At 44.0% G+C, this 22,156-nt stretch overlaps 1 protein-coding gene across 1 annotated transcript in view; it reads right to left on the bottom strand.

Annotated features, from left to right (window-relative positions):
- PTGIS (prostaglandin I2 synthase) overlaps positions 1 to 15,578 on the bottom strand; it is a 29,145-nt gene extending 13,567 nt beyond the window's left edge. Inside the window, exons 1-6 of the mRNA XM_019539558.1 lie at positions 15,434 to 15,578; positions 13,038 to 13,161; positions 12,125 to 12,303; positions 3,522 to 3,656; positions 2,478 to 2,632; positions 123 to 304 (exon numbers count right to left, since the gene is read on the bottom strand). Coding sequence (XP_019395103.1) covers positions 123 to 304; positions 2,478 to 2,632; positions 3,522 to 3,656; positions 12,125 to 12,303; positions 13,038 to 13,161; positions 15,434 to 15,519 — 861 coding nt within the window. The 5' untranslated portion in view covers positions 15,520 to 15,578. The remainder of the gene's footprint in view (positions 1 to 122; positions 305 to 2,477; positions 2,633 to 3,521; positions 3,657 to 12,124; positions 12,304 to 13,037; positions 13,162 to 15,433) is intronic.
- Between the last annotated feature and the right edge of the window lie 6,578 nt (positions 15,579 to 22,156).

Here is a 22,156-nt window from a genome sequence, read left to right as displayed (position 1 = left end):
ATAATTTCTCCAGTGGATTCAGGATATATTGATTCTATATTGATTCTAATGGAGCTCTGCTTTTTCCACCCTCCTCTCTTGCCAAAAGATTTCTCTCACCAAAAGACCCAATGCAGTTTTACCTGTGTGACCCAGAGTTGCAGCAGCATGGCTCTGGACTGCATATCCTCATCTACTCCAAGTTCCTCTAGGTGCTTCTTGTAGCTCTCTAGCCAAGAGCTTTTGTTTGCTTTGCAATTCAGTCTTTCTACTGACAGAAGTTTCCAGAGACGCTCCTTGATTCTGGCTACTTCCTTCTGTTCCACTTCACACAAAAAGCAGAAATTTGGTTACTCAATATGGGAGAGAACGAGAGAGAAAAAAACTGCCACTGATTTGTTTTAGCAGCTCTTGGCTTAATATGTGAACTACAGAGCAAAGTGAAGATGTAACCATAGACAGGTAAACATACCCATCCTGGTTCAAACCCAACCAATACCCAACTAGTACATAGTCTGAAGATACAGGACTGCAGGCTTCAGCCTACACTATAAACCCAAATGCATCCCCAGGACATCTTGTATTTATTTGCCCTCTGGTTGTTAGCTTCTGCTGAAGCCCAAGCCACCACATTTGCCTATTCTGTCATCCTGTGCTAGAGAGATCCTGTACTAACAGGGTCTGTGTCTCTGGGCTACAGTCACACCTTCATACCCTGAGTGATAAGAACACAGAAAACTTAAAGCTTTCCCAATGGTGCCATCTACTGCCCATAAGTGCTCTGCCAGATCTGGTCCAATGTAAACACTAGGACGGTCATGCTCAGAGATCACTTACAAACCATATGCTCAATGTCTCTGTACTTTCCAGAGCAATGCTCCTCCCCTTTGTCCTAAACAGTGAGTCTCCATAACTGTGGTAGAGGTTACAAGCAAATTCTCAGAAGGCAACAAAGAAGGAAGAATTAGACCCCTCTGTCGTCAGACATACTGTAGCCCATGGGTTATGCCAAAAAATTCTCATTTTTGTCCTTGCCTCTATTGGGAAAGTAAATTATATTCAGAAACACAGTCAATCAGCATGGTAATAAGCAATGCTCCCTCTAAGGAGTAGCAGTCCATGAGCACAGCGCTTCAGTCTGTTAGTGCGCCACTTCAGTCCTGCCTCCCCCTCTCCGTGCAGCATGAGACACTTACCAAAGTTAAACTCCTCACTCCTCACCCAGGGCAGGCAGCAAGGGCTGGGGCCTGGGGGTGAGGGACCTGGTGCAGGCTCCACCAGCTCCGGAGAACTGCTTCACTCCCCCACATCACCTCGGGGAGCGAGGAGTCACGTAGTGTCAGGGTTGGGAAGTGGAGCAGTTCACCTGAAGCTGGCAGAGCCTCATCTCAGGGCAGGCAGCAGCTTCTCCCTGAGATGAGGCAAAGCAGGGATGGAGGCTGGTGTGGGCTGTGCTGGCTCCAGGGAATTGCTCCACACCCCAGCCCTGAGCCCACATGTCTCCTCACTCCCTGAGGCCACACGGGGGAGCAGAGCAGTTCCCCGGAGCCAGCGGGGCCCACACCAGGCCCCAGCCCCCATCCCCACACCCGCAAGGAGCTTACCTTCAGTAAGTGTCCCATGCTGCAGCCCAGCTCCTCTCCCGGCACGTGTGCAGTCTTAAAAAGTTTGTGCATGGCAAAACTTTTACTTGTGCATGGCCACGCACGCGCGCACCTTAGAGGGAACCTTGCAATAAGCCCCATACAGTCATACTCAATACACTTCCTATTTGGAAAGCAAGCATTGACCACATCCAGCTAATACATTTCTTGACAAACCCTTGACATTTCTTGACAAATCTGATATAACCATGCTGATATTCCAGTGAGCCTGGCACTCACTTGTCCAGCGGGCAGCCCTAGTAAGCAGTTTTCATGAAAGAGACCTGTGGAGACTTTTGCCCCTTTCTACAGAGGCCAGGATACAGAGATACAGCACAGCTCTTTCTGACCATGACATGTGACACACCATGCCATGTTACAGGATTCAAAGCCTTTTCCCTTCTCCCATCCCATGTTCCACAGCAGCCAATACAGGGTCAGGGCAGATTCCTTCAGGTGGCACACAAGGGATGCACAACAGTCAAGTCCCCAGGTAGCCTGCAAGCAATGCAAGAAGGGCCTCAGCTAAAGTTGGCTTTACAATTGCCATGGCAGAATGGGGGTAGAAACCGGTGTCTGGGGTACAGAGGATCTAAACCATTCAGAGATTTATTTTAAAGACAATCGTCTTTATATGTCATCGGAAAATCAACCAAAAGCCAGTAAAAAAAAAAAAAGAAATCAAACCACAAGCCAAAACCTCAGAGATACATACAAAGGGAATATTATTTTAAATTAATTTATGTGTGCAGTTGCAAGAGCTGTGCCAATAAGTTAGCTGTACCATGGCATGGGTTAACATGCTCCACTACCTGGCCCTATAAGAATGACTCTCTCTCCCCACTACATACTAACCTGTGGTTAGCATAGAGCGGGCTGCTCTCATCAAAAACCGATCCAATTTATAGAATTCATTGTAGACTTCAGAAGAATGGGCTCGGTCTTTATCTTGAGAAGAAGGATCATCATAGTTTTCTTCTTCGTTGCCATACAGTGTCAGATATCCAGCCCTGTTTAGGAGAAAGAAGGACAATACATTTGTTTCAAAAAAGATAAAACAAATGAAAACCTGGCCAATACAAAGCTTGTATTGGCCTGCATTTCACTTAACAGGTTTAGTATTTTAATCTTAATATGTCATTAAAAAATTCTTTACCATATATTGTAAAACTTATGTAGGTCATGTGCAACAAAAAATATTTCTTAATATAGAGAATAATAGTACAGTATAAGTGAAGTTCTGATATTTTATTTTACATCGGTTTTGCTTTGTTTTTCACAGATTTGTCATGTACACAGGTACAAATCCAGCTCCTGCTTTTGCATACAGGTTACTTCTACAAAGTCTATACATCTTAAAAGAACACTATCAAAGTGCCCATGTCAAGTGCTGAGAAGTAAGGAATGAATAAGTTTATGATACAATCTTTCATTGTAGAATTATATGGTATTTTTTTCCGCATTTGGTGCACAGAATGGATGGTGCTCACCATGAGCAGCTGTTTAATATTTGCTTTAGTCTTGTTGTACAAGGTAAATTATTTAGGTCAAGGGCCCGTCTCAAACTTAGGTAGCCAATTGGGCTTGCAGGGTTAAGGCTTATTGGGTTCTGCCACCAATAGAACAGAATAGAGTGATCTGGCTTGCATCACCTTACCCATTACTGACTACTCCACTTACAAGTCTGAAAAATTTGGTACCCATTTATATCTTGGTTATCTCAGGGATGTCTGTCAGGATGAATCTAGAGTGAGACTCAAACTCAAGCCTCTGGAGCTATAGTGAGACACAAACAGATCTTCTCCCAGGCCCCGTAGCATTTTACATGCTGCAGTAAAGAAATAAATAATGGAGCTTAGTGTGATATTCCAAGGCGAGGGACTTTAATAAAAATTTCACCTGAGCATCGTACTGTAAGAGAGATGGAACAAGCCTCCTTCTTTCCATTGCTGATTCTGGTCAGAAAACAGAAGAGTCTTGAGGTTGAAGAACATTGCTTTTGTGAGGGATGAAAGGTTCTTGTTCTGCAGAGTCCTGCAGAGAAACAAGTTTGCAAAAAAGCCTTCATGTATAATTCTTATGATCAGTGTTTAGCAAGAGTCAAGTCCCACCTACATCACAGGCCCTATCACTCTGGTATCTGAACCTAGTCCACAAGCCCTACTCAGATAAATGTACTCTGTGGAATGGGGAACCTGGGCAAAATCTTTCCCACTGCAGTCCAGCATGCCCTTCAAGGCAACTCCTAGAGCAGCAATGGCAGTAGTAACATGCAAGCCCTGATCTGGATTCTGTTCTGTCCCAGGGTAGAAGGGCAGCTATAAAGATCAAAGCTAGGTTGGAAGTTCCCCAGATTTTAGGTACATTTGGATTTGTTTTTTGAGTGGAGGTAGAAGCTACTGAGAGAGATTCAAATGCTGAACAGTGAGGCTACATCCCCACAAGTGGGAACATGTGCTTTATAGCACCTCAAAAGTTTGAGGCACTGCAAAACACACACAGTCCACATGAATTGGTTCTCCGCATTGCATATTTGCAGCACAGAAGCAAAATTAGATAACGGGAAATCTCGTTACCTAAAAAGCACAGAGAAAAAAAGTGGCGTGGTACATGTGGCAGCAACATGCACCGCCCAAAGCCAGAGCCAGAGTCATTCTCCAGCTGGCAGCCAGGCTCCACATGCCCAGATAGCTACTGCTACAGTCTCAGGAGATCCCCAGAACCACAGGTAAGGCTGCTGGGGCCAGCCAAAGGGCTGACCCCATCCTCCCCTACCCCACCTGGGGCAATTTGCCATGCACCGGAGCATGCATGCATGCGCATCTGTGCAGAGGTGTTTCCTGGGGATAACCAACTATCTGGTCCCAGGGAAACACACCTGCATGCTCATGGGGATGCTCCCTGAGATGTTATCTCTGTGGATTTATTTTGTGTCATTACTATCGTTCCTGTTTCAGCTGGGAGGTGGGGGGTGCGGGCTCTACAGAACACAGTTGACAGCCCAGAGGCTACAAAATTCACGGACACAATTGAAGTGCTCATGGTACAAGTCTGTCAGATTCCAGTGAACCTGTGAATTCTGCTAAATACCTTGTCACAAGAACATGAAACAGGAAAAATGACAGTCCAGTGAGTTGGACTTTACTGACTCTTGAATTATCAAGAGAATTTAGATAGCAATTTGCCATCCTTGGAGGTTTTTAAGACCTGGATAGACAAAGCCTTGGCTGGGATGATCTATTTGGGGGTGGTCCTGCTTTGAGCAGGGGGTTGGATTAGATGTAACCTCCTGAGGTCTCTTCCAACCCTAATGTTTTTTGATTCTATGAAAAATGACTTAGCCAGGGAAAGGTCAGTTTGCACATGCATTCACATTTGAGGCAACCCAGAGGTCAGATGAAAAATTTGATTGCAATGGTCTAAAATTTGCCATGGAGGCAAAGGGATTTCCACTAATGAGCTTCCAGTAGCCTGGAGTCTGGGCACTGCATTATGCTACCAACCTTGTTCCTTAAAAAGAACACTCCTTCTGTGACAGCTGTTTTTGTGTCACTGAAATGGTTTCCAAGGGACTGATTAGGTGTCATTTTCCTTGATGTATTCTGTCCACTTGGGACTTCCTCACACAAAACTGACACACAGGACTGAAAGAATACTGCAGCTCCAATCCTTTCAGGTGAAGCTGTGCTAACCTTTGGTGGCTGATTCAGTGCAATGTGCTACTCTTATTAACCCACCAGAGGAACACAGATGACCCTGTGAACCTTCTATTCTAGAAATCAGAATTAACATAATAAACTTTCTTAATACGCTAAAATAAACATAAGAGCATAGTAGAGAGCGGGGGTACCATAAAAACTCAGAGCTCTCAAGCTATGTGCAAATGTAATGGTACATAATAAAAAATCTGAAGTGAGGCTCTATAATAGGGGCAGACAATTATTTTGGTTGGAGGCTGCTTAACGAGTTTTGGTGAGCCTTGATGGGTGCCCTGCCCCGTGGTAACCATCTTGGGACCAGAAGTCCTACCTCTAACCCCTGATCTCTGCCACCAGAAGTCTCTCCCCTTACCCAGAAGTACTCCTTTTGGGAGGAAGGGTGATGCTATCTTGAAACTGAAAAAAACCAAACCATATACTAAAAAATAAAACATCTGCTACAACTTACTCTAATTTTACTTTAAAATATTTTGGCCTGATTTATGTGTGCTTGCATAGTATATCTAGTGGCAATTGCATAATAGCTGAAAATACAGTCCTTTTCTTGTATATTGTGTGTGGATGGCAAGGGGGTGTATGTGGGGAGATGTGGTTGGGATGTGAGCGTGTGTATGGTGGGATGTGGGTATGGTGGGTGGACATGGATGAGTGTGGGGTATGTGGTTGGGGTGGGGGCTGTGGGGTTATAGTGCATGGGGTAGGAGAGACAGAGACAGGGCCAGGCCACCAACTCGCGTGTGGTTCTTGTGGACTGCACACAAGTCTCACCCAATGCAGCCAGGCAGATCCCACACTTAGGCTTCAGGCTTCTGCCACCCCACCCTGGGTTCCCACCAGCCCCAAGACACTGGCACAGGCTCTGTGCTCCTGCTCGCCACCACCACTCCCCCACTGCTTCCTACTTTCCCTTCCACATGCCCACCTACCACTGCTGCTGCTGCTTCCCAGCTGCTGCTCCTCCAGCCCACTGCTGCTGCTTCCTGCCACCATCCCTGCTGCTGCTCCCCCCACCTGCCACCCACCACCACTTCCGACCCATCCCTTCCCCACCCAACTGCTGCTCTGGCTTCAGCCCACCCTGGCCAGCACTACGCATTCCTGGCTGCATGGCCGGGATCATATGGCATGGCACGGAACCAGCCCAGCCAGGCACAGGCCCTGCAGTATGGGTGGGTCACAGTGGTTTCTGCTCCCTGCTCCCTCCTGGCTAGGCCCTGCTGACTCCATGTCACATGGCACAGCATGAATCCAGCCCAGCCTGGGTCCTGCAGCGTGGGCTGATTGCAGTGGTTTCCCTCCTCCCCCATCCACTCTTACCTGACTTTACACTTGGACAGAGGGAGGGCAGGGAACAGCCAAAGGGTCACCAGGTTAGAAGCCGCAGAGGCTTCTGGTTGAGGGCTGGGAGCAGGGTGGGGCTGGCCTGGGTGGGCCTTTCTGCTCAGCCACTGGGTTCTGCCACCAGCTTCTCCTGGGTCCTGTTCCCACTGGCCCCTCATCATCTTTGACAGGCAGCCAAGTGCAGATAATAATTCATTCTCTAAATTTTTTAGGGACCCCACAGGCTGGACAGGATGACCTGGCAGGATGGATCTGCCCCATGCGCCACATTTTGCCAACCCCTGCTCTATAAGGTAAAACCAGCACCTCTAAACAATTGTTGCTCCATCAGTTTTTATACCTATATATTAGAGCAATGCTTTTCAACCTTTTTAGACTCAAGGTACCCCTTTGAAAATGCCAGCTCTTAGTTTTCACTTTTTTAACTACAGAAAAATAATAGAGCAGTTTTTCTGTTGCAAAGACCTCAGAAAGACAACAACTATGGACTTGTACTTGAAATCTCTGGGTTTATCATGTGAATCATGTTTGCAAAACTAACAGTGTTAAAATTACATGGCACCCCATGGCACCCTTGAAAGGATCTCAAGACACTTCAGGTTGTCATGGCAACCTGATTGAGAATAACTAGAGGGTTATGTCTGACTAAGGACTGCTTCCCCAAACAACTTACATCTATCTTTAACAAAGCTTAAAACTTCTGTTGGCAAGAAAACAGTCAGAAGGGGTCACTCAACTCTTCTCAATTTCAAAGGAGCAAATTTAAATAAACTAAGGGAACTCATGAAGTCAACTGAACTGAGAACATGAATGTGAAGGAGGTCTGGAATTTTTTAAAGTTAAAGATTGAAAAAATATCTCAAGCAAGAAGGAAAAAAAATGTAGGAAAGATGCCAGATCTAGCTGGATGACTAACTGCCCTTAAAAGGATATCTGGAACCAGCAAAGAATGGAAGTAGTACTGATAAGCAAAGAAAATACTGGTTTCAGATTATATCTTTGAGGTCAAGACCGGAGTAAAATGAAAACTGCTAATGAACAAAGCTAAATTATACCTTGGAAAGGTTATTAAAACAAATAGGTAAAAAACCCCATCAGATCTGTAAACCAAAAAAGAACATGGGAAAAATAGGGCCATTATGTATTTTGGGTGAGGCTGAGATGAAAAATAATTTGCTGTGGTCCAAAATCTAAATGAATACTTCGCCTCAGTTTCCAATGAAGGAAATCAAGTTGAACAAAGGCAAGGCCAGAACAGCTAATGGGAAATAGAAATTCCCACTACTGAGATGGAGGCAAAACTCAGAGAGCTTAATTCACTCACACTGGAGGAAGAGGGACCAGGTAAATCTCTGTCCCAGAATTCTAGAATTCTTGGGGGTGGAAGGGAAAAGGAAGGAAACCTGGCACAATGAAAACGCTGGTCAAGTAATAAGTACTTAATAAAAGGCTATAAAATTAAGAATGGAACCAAAACATTAGAAAGTAGTAAATATAGAATATATTTTTAAAAATGAGAAAAAAGTGATCTGGAAGACCATCAGCCTATTTGTCAGATCTTAATACTACGCAAGGATTTAGAGCTAATTTTAAGATAAAAAGGAAAATTTTAAGGTAAAAGGAAAAATAGGGTTTACTAAACAGATTGTGCCAGATTAAGATGGATTTTTTTCTATTATAAGGTGAATGATTTTCTATACAAAAGAAAAGTAGTAGATCTCATCTCTCTGGACTTTCATAAAGCATTTGATATTGTGCCACATAGTAAGTGTGTAAATGAAAGAAATTGAAGTAAATGAAAAAAAGGATTAAGTAAATGAAAAAAATTAGTACAAGAATTGTAAAACAAATAAAGATTGGTTAAAGAGGGAAGATTCTGGAGAAAGGGGAAGGAAGTATCACCCTAGAAGAAGGTTACCGGTCTTGAGACTGTTCTTATTTAATGCCTTCATTAAGGACCTTAGGGCTAGGGACACACATTACACATAAATCAGCTTAGGTGATCAGAAACTGGTTTAAACCTGTAACAGAACAGACATTCAGTGCACATAAACCAGTTTGAAAATGGCTGAAACCAGTTTGAGATAAACCTGGCTGAATGTAGTATCAGACTTAACTGAGTTGGGTCAAACCAGTTTATGCTATGTCTGTCCCAGGTCCCTTCCTTGTTTAAGTTAAATCAGAGTCCTCCAGCATCCCAGTTGTTCTGCAACCCTGGGTGGTGCTCTACTCTCTCCTCCAGCCCAGCAGGGCTTCCCCACCCCTCTGCTCCCTGGCTGCAGCTCCAGCAGAGACTGCACATCGAGAGCATCTGCCTAGCTTCCTCCTGCTCCTCCCTTCCCATTCATCACTTCTTGCTCAAGCAGAGATTCCCCACTCCCCTCTGCCTTATACAGACACCTCTCAGAATTAACTAGCATACCACATGCGGGATACTAGAGGTCTGTGAAGCAGACCATATTCGATTGCCCTGTTCAGGGGACAGTGATTTGATTCATTGATTCAGATCATTGTGCTGATTTGATTCAGCTGAATCTGAAGATTTGATTCTGATTCAGAGAATCAGTGATTTGGCCATAGATACAGCTTTCTATGTTTTTTCTATATACCTCAAGGTACCAGGTGCGGCTCAGGAGCACTGAGATGGTGGGGCAGATGGAGCATGTGGGGAGTAGGGGTAAGAGGTCCCGCACGTGCTCTGCAGCAGACCCCGAAGTGGACCAGAAATGCTTCTGGTCCACTTCCAGGTCTGTCGCCAAGTGCGCCAGGAACCACCCCGCACTCCTGTAGAACGCTCCATACCCCCCACACCATCTCAGCATTCACGAGCTGCCTGGTACCTTGAGGTATGTAGAAAAAACACAGAAAGCTGTGTCTATGTCTGAATCGTCGAATCTCTCTGAATGGATTCAGAGGCTTCTGATTACATTCAGAGAGATTAATGGATCTCCTGATTCAATTCAGATTCAGAGATTTGGCCACTGAATCAGGACGAATCTCCTCTGAATCGAATCAGTGACTGAAGCTTCACACAACTCTACTGGCTACCATCTGTGCTGTGGGAGACAAGACAAAGGCAGACAGGCCAGTGTCATCTTAGGGCTTTTTGGAACTAATCAACAGGTCAGCTGATAATGTCCCTCTGTTCCTTTCTTGGAAAAAGTTGTTCAAGAAGAGCTTGAACTAACGAGAGAGTCTGCTGTTTTGTCTGATGGGCTGATAAATGCTAAACAACTCTCTGTGTAATTCCCTGCTGTGTAACTCAATGCTCTATTATCAACAGCAAGGGGGGAGGGACCTCTCCCTAATCAGAGCATCCTGCAGGGGCCTGATCAAGCCAACCCCCTCAGCTCAGCACTAGGGAAAGGAAGGGAAGGGAGGGCTGTACTAGTGGCCCCTGGCTTCTAGCCTGAGCCACTGCAGGCATGTGCCTGCATTTCTTCAGTCCAGAGGGGATGTTTATACAGTTACAAACTGGTTCTGCGTAGTCAAGTTAGACTAGCCTGCAAATACTGAATCAATTCAGGCTTAGACTTTTTGAATGTCTGTCCCTAACCTAGCAGAAGAGGTAGGGCTGGGCTGATGAAATTTGCTGAAGAGACAAAGTTAGGATTCTGTCTTCAAAGAGGAAGATCACGATGTCATGGAGAAAGAAGTGAATCATCATTAAAAGAAATAAAGTACTAGAAGTGGAATGAAATTCAAAGGGTTGTTGGTCGTAGCTATGTTGGTCTAAGGACATAGGCAGACAAGCTTCTGATAAAATTCAAATACATTCAGAGACCAACAAGATGAATTTTTTACAAGAGCTGGGACTTTAACCATTGAAAATGTTTAAGAAGAGGAAGAAGCAGGGTATATGAATTGATCTTTAGATTTCTAGGAGCCACCAACAGGATGGGCCAGGAAAAAGGCAAGTATGAACACCTTTCCTATGTTCAACGTAAAACCTTTTTTTTTCCAGCTGCTTGTGTCTCAGTGTAATGGAACTACCGGCAAAGCAGGGATGCCCCCAAAAGTTCAAACCACAGCCTGTCCCATTTTCATGAGGCCACTGGAGTATAAACATGATCTTTCCCTGTTTTCACTCACACTGCCAGGGACCCATCAAATATGCTTTTTTCAAGGGGCTTTGTTTACTGATGTGAACTACGTGGCCGGCATATTTATGTTCAGTCAGATTGTTTTCCCCTCTTTTATTTAAAGGTTTTAAACATGCCTTACTGCCATCACACAACTCTTAAAAGATCTGACGTAAAAAAGTGATCCCAAAGCAGACTAAACAAAGCCCCAAGATCTGAGCTGCTTAATTTCTCTTTCCTATGAACCGTAATTTTTCCAAGGTGATTACTACAGACATCTGAATAGCATTCATTGGGAGCACAGTATTGTAAAAGCCATCCCAAGTATTTCAGATTCTTAAAGTCCAAATTTTGCCCTGCCTGTCCCGAGAGGGCTGAGACCTTTTGACGCGTCTCCTAGGGAGGTTCAGGTACTGAATTGAGTAATGAAGCTTACTTAATCCTGCTCAGAGTAGCAGCAAAACTGCACTCTCTTTGTTGCTGGGTAACTCTTTAACTGGATGAGGGCCAACTTCTAGATTCTTTAGGATGTGGTAACAAAGTAAGGGCCATTCACTCCTAGCATTCTTGAGCACTATGGGGAGATCATCCCATTGCTTGTGAAGAGGACTACTTGGAGCTCCCTGTATCCTCTCCTTCCAAACTCACCTCGTGTATCCACATGCTCTGTGACAACACTGACCAGGAGTGAGACCAAAGGGTCAACTCCAGCTGCCTGACTGAAAATGATCCTCTTTCTACAATATTTCAGGTTCATTTTCATATATATTTTGGAAGACTCTTAGCCAACTTATCCACATTTCACCCCGATGATGAATTTTTCCTGAAGTCCCTTCAGTTCCTTACGACCCTTCTAGTTCTTCACCAAAGTCCCTTCAGTTTTTCTAGACAATTCAGCTGCTTAAGTGCCCAAACCTAAATACAGCATGCTTTCCCCAGCAATATACAGAGCCACTATCAGCTCCTTACTCTACCAAGAGTCACCTTTACCTCTCTTTTGCAGCCAAAAGAATTGCACTTTTAAAAGAAATAGCCAATAATCATGTAAATGTTTTGAATGTTAACTAATAGATGGGTTAAGATCTATCCATCTTCACAGGTACAAATATTCCTTTAAAATTTAGGGAGCAGGCACTGAGGTTAGTTGGCTTGCTGTCATTTCAACCTTACAGAACAACTCACTGGAAGACTAGAGACAATTCAGGTCTTTTCTTCCATGTTGTTTTGTACTTTCATTTTAGTTACCAGATCCCAGAAATACCATCTCTACGGCATCATTGCATGGCTTTCTCATGAGATGATCATTTCACAAAAGGAACTGATATATACTAGCAAAAATTTCCCTCCATATCATACTTACAATCTCAGAATGGCCTTTTCATCATTAGGTTCAAAATTTGGCAGTTTGACATCAAACATTCGCTCCATTAAGATACGGGCATATTTGCCAAAATCTAGCTTAGAGTTTGATTCCCACAGCACTGCATCATAGGAGCAAGGGTCCAACAAGATGGTGATGAATTTTCCAGCAACCCGAATCTAAAGAATTAAAAAAAAAAAAAAAAAATCAGAATGCAAAAAAGCACAAAAAGTAATAATGCAAAGTTTTCAGATGAAGTTTATGATTCTTAGGACCTAAAATTCTATGCTTATAAAAAACACTTGTTGTGACAGGCACCAAAAACTGAACCCTTTACTCAGGGCATTGCCTCAGAATATTAAAGCATAAAAGATCAGGCCTTCAAACGATGTTAATAAAATTTTCATTCAGGTTATAAGAGGATTATCTTCAGAAGTAGCAGGAAGAAACTTTTCCCCTCCTTCCCAACATTAGAACATTATAAAAGCATTTGCCTGCATTTGATGCAGTGGGTTTTGGCCACTCTAAGAAATTGGATGGACTGAAGGCCTCCATAGCCTAATCAGCTACAGGAATAAAATAAAACAAAATAAAACACAATGTAGCTCTGAAAACTCATATTGCTCTGTCAAAGAAACTTCATATTAAAACCTTACTAAAAATCAAGCTATTTTTGCCTTGCTTAGTTTAAAAGCAGCCTCAGCCTGCTGTGGTGCAGATGAGAAACAGGCCAGGACAATAATGGAGAGGTTTGTAGAAATCACTACTTTTGATGGTAAAGAATTAAAAGCAGCTACTCAGACATCTGTCTGAATGACTTACCGGAGTAGCTGCACTATATACATCCCAGCCTAATGGTTACCTGGCAGAATTCAAGTCATGCTGGCATACACGATTCATAACCAATACTTACGGTGAAAATATCTCCATGCTTTTGTTTCATTTTAGACAGAAACTTGGCAGGATCTTTCCCAAATTCCATGGCATGTCCAAACCAAGGAATATGACCTTTGTCAAGTGGAGGATCACTTGGTAGCCTGGAAGAAAGATCAGCATAAGCTCTTAAAGATAATAGTTTAACAAGCCTTGGGACTTGCTTCCTGCTTGCCAGCACGCTATGACTGTCTGAGACATCACCAACTGCACCTTGCTTTGCTTCCTCACTTACTCACATGAAAATAATATTGCACAAAACGCGCCCCCCCCCCGGGCGTAAACTACAATCATGGGTATTGCCACATGAATTGTTTATAGTCAGCCAGAAATTTAGACCACTACATTGCTTTATAAAGGGGCAAGAATTAAGCAGGATTTCAAAGGAAACTCCATTTTTAATTCAGCTCTTGAAGGCAACCAGTGTAACCAGTGGCTACATATCATAAATGTTCATGACAAAGATACTGACTGAATGTATTTAAAGGAAAGAAAGGCAATGGATATAGAAAAGTGCATTAAAATAATCCTGTGAGTCTTGCAAACAGACTGACATTGTAGGGAGTATGACTAGAATTCTTTTGCACCAGTAACTCCCTATATTACACTCAAGTATATCAATAACATGGACATGCCAAGTTTGGCAAGGGTAAAAGCATTAAGGGTGGAGAGATGCTATTTCCCTTATTTGTGCTGTTTTTTCCATTCTCCAATTATTTTTAGGACATATATTATTTAGATTATTTGCTGTTGAGACACCCAGCCTGCAACCCGAGATTTTAATTTAACAGCCTCACTTTAAGGCCTGGGTCAAATTCCCACTTATATTACACCGTGCAAAAGTCTGGCACAAAACCCAGATTCCCACCACTACAACCAAGATCACAAACTAGCCTAAATACAGTGGGGAAAAATAACATGCCTAGAAACATTTCCAAAACATTAAATAACATTTGAAGGAGAAGGGAGAGCTGGGTCTATTTATATCAAAATTTCAGATGGGTCCTGTTGGCGCTTCAGAGCCATGCTCCGAATTCTTTCAGCACAATACTATTTTACACAAACCCAATTCATCTTCCTGCTTTTTGATTTTGGCTGATTTCTGCTGAACCCCTCCTAAACAGCATTTTCCTCTTGCCTGAGAAGAGGGCTCCCGGCCTAGAAATGGGGCAACTTTATTGTGTTCAACGTTTTGCAAATTATTTGACCTCCTGTAGTTCTGTACACAGAGCCAACTTTGCAAAAGTGTTCAGCATCATTTAAACCCATGGCTTCTTCCCTACCAAGAATATTTTTTTTTTAATTAAGAATAAAATGAGGCCCTTCCACAGGCAAATAGTCTCTGTGATACAGCTATCACTTGAACTGCAAAACCTGCCCAAGAGGCGATGTTCTTGGGCAGCTGCTCCAACACTTGGTACTGGCACAGCTACACTGCTACTGTACTAGAAAATCTTATTTAAAGCTAGGTGAAGAACGACTCAACTACATCAGTGATGACCAAGCAGGGTGTCAGGGCTACAGGGAGATCCTTTGAAGAGAGCCCCAGGAAGCGTGAGGAGATCATCGACTTCCAGAGAAGTGGGGCTGGCAGGGACCTCCAGAGGTCACCTAGCCCAACCCCCTGCCTGAGGCAGGATCATCCTGACCCAAACCATCCCATACTCTCCACACCCAGTGGGTCCCAAACTCTGACAGCTTGCGCACCTCCAAGTTAAAACGATACAACTACCATCAACATGCTTTTCAGTTCAACCTTAAGTACCACCAGCAAATTTTTGTCATATAAAGTAATTATAATCAAGCTGTTAAAGCGTACCACTGACAGGCAGCCTGCGTACCATTGGCGGTACCTGGACCACAGATTGGGAACCGCTGATCTGAACTTTCCATCAGGCCTCCCACCTGAACCTGCTGCAGGTAAAGCAGGTAAAGGCAGGCTGAGGCCCAAGGAGATGGGCAGCTTGGCCTCTCCCTCCTCCCCTGCAAGGAGGTAAGCCCTGCAGGACCCAAATTAGTTTTGAGGAGGTAGGGTGCCATCCATTCACAACAGCTAGGGCGGGGGCTGGAGAGGGACCAGCGGCGCCTGGAGTCCGAAGGGGCCGGGGCTCCCGGCTCCGCACGGCAGGTGTCATCCCAGCCTGGCAGCCACCACAAGGCGGCACTAGGGGCACCGGCTCCTGTGTTGCTTTTGCAACCTGGCTCCCGCGGACAGGATCGGCCCCTGCCCGCGGCTCCCCTCAGGCACAACCCAAGCGGGCCCCAAAGCGCAGCGGAGGGCCCAAGGCCCGGGCGCCGGCGCCAGGCAGGGAGCAGGGGAGCAGCAGGGGGCGCAGCGCGCCGGCGTCGCGGGGCAGGTGAAGGCGGGTCACTCACCGCGTTCTCCGCCAGCGCCGCCACAGCAGCAGCGGCAGCAGCAGGAGGGAGATGCCCAGCAACGGGGTCCAGAGAGCAAAAGACATCGCGGCTCTGCCCTCCCCGACGGCCGAGAGCCTTTAATGCCTCTCCCGGCGGTGTCTCCTCCCGCTCCCACCGGCCCCGGCCCCCGCGCCGCCCCTCAGGGCTGGTGGGAGCGGGCGCGCGGACGAGACGCCCGGCCCTGCTCGCCCCCGCCCAGAGCGTCGGCCAGGCCCGGCTCCCGCCGCATTGCCCGGGCTCACCAGCAGGTCCCGGCCTGCCCCTCCCCGCAGCCTCACTCGGGTCTCCCAAAGCCTGAGGCAGAAGCTTCCCTCTTCCTGTATTGTGAGCACCCGTGAGACCTCGAGAAGAACACCGCGCTGTCGTGCTGCTGAAATGTTGCAAAGCCCCTGTTCCTCCTTCTGCACGAGGATGGCAACCGGCCTCTCGTCCAGCAAATCTCCTGAGCCATGCCAGTTCGGCGCAACGTCTGTCATATTCTGGACAGCTGAAAACCTGCCCTGAACAGAAGCGTGCCAGCAAAGAACGATTGGATTTGTACAGGGAGGAAATAACCAGAAACCTGGCTGAAATAATTAAATATTGTTTTCAAAGACAACTAATATTTCCTCCATCTGTTAGGTAACGAGAGTCCGCTGTTGTTTCCAAATCCTGTGCTAGCTCCTGCCCCGGCCATACGCAGCACAAAGGGCAACGCTTCAGATCAGAAGCAGGAAAAATAAAAAATTGAAAGGGGGCTATTTTTAGGTTATTTTAGATATTCCTGCATGAGACTAAAAGATGAGTTCCCACTAATGTCAGTGAACTCAAGCAGCAAACCGAGGCTATTTTGGGTTTACTTCAAGACCCAGACTTTTGTCAGGGCTGAAATTGTGAAGTGAAATTCAAAGCAAGGGAGCAGTTTAATAGAGAGGACATTTGTCCATTTTTGTCACCTGTAATCAGCCTGTTAGAATTAAGGATCTTTTAGTCAGTTGTTTTTGCACAATGCTTTAAAAGTAAGTAGTAATAGTCATGCAGATATATTGATTTCATGTATTATTGTATTACTGCTGGGACTTGGCGCTTGGATGCTAGTACTTTACACATAATCACATTTTGCTTTATTGGGATGCGCCTGTGCCAAAACAGTTACACAAGAGATGCCTCCTCCCTGCTGTTTGACTTGAACTGAGTACTGGCCACTGGGTGCACCTATGCACCCGCTTTACTGCAGTCCACCAATTAGCTTTGTGTCGCTGTCTACAAGCGTACCTGGAATCTGGCCACCTGGATGTATACACTGAAAATACCACAGACAAGTCTTTCTAAAATATATCCTTTTCCCAACACATTCACTTTGCTTTGGTACAGAGACAAGCATAGTGTCAATATGACAGGCGTTCTTGCAAATATTGTTCCTCGTGAATATAGATGCCCTTGTAGATATTTTTGCTCACAAGTCTGATCACCAACAATCTAAGATTATGTATAGACAATGAAACAACAACTAGTTTCCTGGACCACTCTAGTACAGGACAGTAAGCACGGTGCACCAAGTGAATTGCTCATATATCTGCACCTAAGGATGGAGTGTCTGAATATGGTTTGGAAACGTACCAAAAGCACAATTCTGACTTGATGCTATATCTCAGGAGGTTGTACTGTTCATTTTTAAAAGGAAGTCTCTATTCCTCCTTGTTTGGCAGCAACCACATATCCTTTCTAACAGGAAAACTGGAGTACTATGAAGTATTAAGAAAAAATACCTGATCTGAAATATAGCCCAGTTTTATTGGGCCTTTTGACAGAACATGGGAAGTTATCCTGGTAGACAGTGGAGCAGCTTGTTTCGACAGAAAACAAAACAATGTAAAAACTTCTACAGCTCCGCTGAAGTCTCTCCTCTTTTTACTTTTCTTAATTTTCACTCAGTTTTAATCTTATTTGCCTTTTTATCTCCTTGGGTACATATTTTAAGTTTTGAAATCTATGTTCCTTATAATTAGGGGCTACTTAAATCACAGTTTCTCAGTTTTCATGGAAACAACCAAAAATGGCAATTCCACAATCACCGTGAAAAATGGCATTTCCTGTGATTTTTTTGCAGAATCGCCCCCAAAATATAAAAGTTTACCAAAATGCAAAGGAAGTGTGGCAGTCCCAACAGCCACAGAGCGCGTGATTTGAGAAAGAACGACTGAGAGGCTGAGCTGGTGACACAGACACAGTGAAGGTGCCAGTCAGGAAAGCAAAAGGTTTTAGTGCTGTCTTTTAAGAAGCCAGATGCAACGCTGCATCCTGAAGATGATAAATGAAAAGAAATCCAAAAAAGCTAAATACAGTTCAGGATTGTGTAAGGCAGTTCCCTGTAGGAACTTTGCATGCAGATAATGGTAAACTGTTTTGTTCGTTATGCAATGTGTGGAGGAAAATCATTAATCGGCATTCGGAGGAAAAAGCTGCTGCAGAGACCGAAGAAGAGCAAGGAACAAGCGACTGTGTCTTTGACCTTTAAAAGACCCACTGAAAGCAGTTTGACAAGAAGAGAGGCTACATTCGTGTTAGTGGAAGCATTCACGACTGCCAACATTCCTCTGGTGAAAATTGATAACCCTCAATTAAGGGACTACTTGAACAAACACGTGTCAAATTCTGACAATTTCCCATGTGCAAACAAGCTTCTCCATTATCTGCCAGAAGTAACTGCTTCACATGTTCAGTCTACAAAATCTGTATCAGCAGAATATGAATCAGTCTTGATTGAGGTAGACAAAGCAACAGATGCCCAAGATAATGATGTTCTGCACATTTTAGTTGTACCTGGGAGCCGGACAGACTGCAACCTGCCTTTTTTTTCAGACAGAGCCAGTTCATCTTGCATCTGTCCGTTTTTCTACTGTTGCACAAGCTGTAATGAAAGCTGTTGTAAACTACAGCTTAGAATGTAGCAAGGTCTCAGCATTTCTGTCTGATAACGAGCAAAGCTTTCTCTGATGTGCTCCACAGAATGATGCCCAATGCAATTCATAGTCATTTGCAATGCGCACATCCTTTCTTTACTAAGTGACATCTGAGGCACGCATTTTCCTGATGCGGATAGCCTGCTTTTCTCTTTTAAAAAAGCATTCAAACATTGTCCAGGCTGTAAGTTTTGATACAGAGAGTCCATCGCCGATCAAAGTGGGGATCTACATACATCTGTGTCACTTCCACTAGAGCCAGTACTGACAAGGTGGAATTGGTGGTTTAATTCAGTTTGTTAACATGCAAAAAATATGAAGCGCTACCAGCAATTTGTGTACTGGGAACTTGAAATCACACCCCACTCACTGCATGCTTAAATCTGCAGCCTCTTAAGACAGGGAGATATTGAAGATTAAGTTTGTGGCTGAAAATGTGATCCAGTTCTTGGAGCTTCTAACATGATTTGAAAGTCAATGGACTTTGATTCCCCAACCACACAACAAGCTGATGGATTTGATAAATTGAGTCGAAAACATGGCATCATAACAACTTTCAAACTGCCAACATGAAAACCAGCAGAGACAAGACCTGTTCCAGGCAATAGCTTCAAAGTTGAATCAGTACTACAGGTATGATTAGTTACTACCACTGCAGTTTAAACAACCAGTTGCCTCCTTTTTTAGTGCTGTTTCCATTTTTAATCCTAATCAAGTGCCTTTTCTGAGTTTTGACCCTCATCTACTGAAATCAATCCCTAGATGGCAGAAGGAGCATGACCAAGAGCATGCTGTTTATATGAACTTTGTCAAAGAGTGCCAGATGCCTTTGACTATGTCTGTGACTGTGGTTTTGGAGTCTGTTTCTGATCAGTTTCTGCATCTCCACAACTTAGCAAAATGCTGCCTTACAATACCAACCAATTCAGTGGATGGAGAATGTGCAATCTCAATACATGGACAAGTGTTCACACTGCAGAGACAGACGATGTCAAGTGCAACCGCCAGTGGATGCTGCATGCAAATAAACAACCTTGATCGAAAGAATTCATGTTAGTTGTTGAACATATTTAACAACTAACATGAATTCTTTCAATCAAGGTAGTTTACTTGCAAGCTTTCAGGAACACTCATCTTTCCTTGGGCCCAGGAGAATGCAGAGAGAAAGGGTGAGTGTGCCCAAAAGCTTGCAAATAAAGAATTTTTTTTAGCAAATATCTAGTTGGTCTAATAAAAGATATCACTTCTGCCATGAGTTCTGATTCCTTTTGCCAGTAGACCAATATGGCTACAACCTGTACCCCTTCTAGAAAGGTTAGCATTATTTAGGGGTGTGGGTCATATTCAATTAATTCATGAAGTGGGCCATATTCAATTTAGATTCAGCCTGATTCGGGAGACAGTAATTCGATTCACTGATTCGGATCACTGTCCCAATTCGATTAGGCTGAATCCGAAGATTCAATTCTGATTTGAGAATCAGCAATATGGCCATAGACACAGCTTTATATGTTTTTTCTACATACCTTGAGGTACCAAGATTGACTCGTGAATGCTGAGATGGTGGGGCGGATGGAGTGCCTCACAGGACCAAGCAGGTCGGCCACCGAATACTCGGCAGTGGACCCGAAAGTGGATCGGAAGTTGTTCTGTTCTGTTTCCAGCTCTGCTGCTGAGTGCCTGGGGGACCCCCCCCCGGCTCAGGAATTGGCCGCAATGGGACGCCCAGGTGCCCTCCCACACCCAGGAGGCACCAATCACAAAGCCGGGGGCAGGTCTTCTGCACACTTCAGGAGGAACCAGAAGTGGACCAGAAGTGCTTTTGGTCTACTTCTGGGTCCACTGCCGAGTGCACTGGGGACCCTCCCCTCCCACCCTGTGCTCCGGTGGGATGCTCCATCCACCCCACCACCTCAGCATTCACGAGCCACCTTCTACCTTGAGGTATGTAGAAAAAACTCATAAAGCTGTGTCTATGTCCAAATTGTTAAATCTCTCCGAATCAAATGGGAGGCTTCTGATTCAATTTGGAGATATTAATGGGTCTCCTGATTCAATTCAGATTCAGAGATTTAGCCGCCAAATTGGGCCGAATTTTTCCTGGATCAAATCAGCAACCGAAGCTTCACACAGCCCTATTATTTAGTACTACTAAACTTTCTGTAGAAAGCTAATAACAAATTATGATTATATTAGTTACAATTAATATTGTGTATAAACTTATGTTCTTAATATATGTCGGTTTAGATTTAAATTTAATACTTCGATGTATGTAATGAGGTAATTTATTTGATATTTCTGCAGAGTTTGGTATTTAATTATGTCATTGTTTTTTGCCTCTTGGCCAATCAGCAGCAAAGGAGGGTCTCTGTGGAAAGACTGTGAAATTGGCTCCATAGGCAGCAAGCAGCCCGTGAAAATCCCTTTGTCTCACTGCAGTTTAGCTAGGTCCCTTATATGCTAGTGAGACATCTTTAGGAATGGCTTGTACATTTGTGTCTTTAGCAGAGGGAAGTTTAGGTGTAAAAATGCAATGTCAAAAGTTACAGTACTCATTATCTAGCTTTGCAAAATGCTTTTTAAACCTGTTCTTAATCTCAAGCAAGCAGCTCCATAGTAAATACATATTTACACAGATCACCATGTCCGACCCCCTGCCTCTTTCCTGCCAGGGGCAGGGGGTTGGACACAATGATCCTATGCGGTCCCTTCCGACTCTACAATCTATGAACCTATGAATGGTTTAGGATAAAAATCAAATTAAAATTGCACTCAGCTTTACCTTCTAGCCCCTCTCCAAACACAGTGTTCCACTATTCAGAGCTTAATGCAGGAAACAATTAATAGCTCTTCATAGCAGTATTTTGATATTTTTCTAATGAAAGCCATTTTCAGCAAAAAGAGCTATACTTTGCAGGGCTGCAAGTACTTACCAAAAATGCTTGCCTGGAATAAGAATCCACTTTTTCATATACAGCCTTGAATATACAGCATTTTTTCTTAACTTGGGTGTTTTTCCTGTGGAGTGTTATAAACAAATTCAAGCACCACAAATATTTACAATTCCACTTTAAAATGACAAGCCAAAACTGGATCTGTGATTTCTTCACTTTTTGGCCTACCAAAAAAGGTCAACCAGAGGAGAAAATGTTTAGATTATTCCAAATGGAAAAGATGACACTGGAAACTCTGGCAGATCCATTTACGAAGCATCCAGTTATTGTGGATACCTCTAGATGCAGAGGACTAGGAAAGTTTTATTGCTGTGGGATTTTGAGAGAAAGGAGAAGTGATTTCCTCTTCTGTTATGTGTCAGTAGTGTTAGTTCCAGTGTGACATACTCAGGTAAAAAAAAAGCCCTAATTAAATCAGATCAATCTGTGCTCAGATTAAGCAGATGTATGAATGTCAAATCCCTACAATGAAAACCTGCTCAGTAAATCCAGAGATAATATCACTGGGTTGGATCTGAAATCTTATGGACACTTTCTGCCCCGTAAGTAATTCCTGTTGCCAAATGCCAAACATCTCCTAAATTGTATTAATCTCTTCAGATTGAGGGCTTGATCTGAGTATTAGTTATTAGATATTACGAGATTTTAAGAGACTAATAAAGCATAAATACTTTAATTTGCCAAACAATGTGCTGACAAATGCATGCCCAGGACTTTCTTTTTGTTTCTCAGAAATGTGTCTTTTTCATCTCTTTGATTGGGTTTATTATGGGAGATTTGCTGGA

The sequence above is a fragment of the Crocodylus porosus genome, unplaced genomic scaffold, assembly GCF_001723895.1.
Source record: "Crocodylus porosus isolate Cpor-Errol unplaced genomic scaffold, CroPor_comp1, whole genome shotgun sequence".
In the NCBI taxonomy this organism is placed as follows: domain Eukaryota; kingdom Metazoa; phylum Chordata; order Crocodylia; family Crocodylidae; genus Crocodylus; species Crocodylus porosus.
Note: the sequence above shows the minus strand (reverse complement) of the source record. Positions and strands in the feature narration are given on the sequence as shown.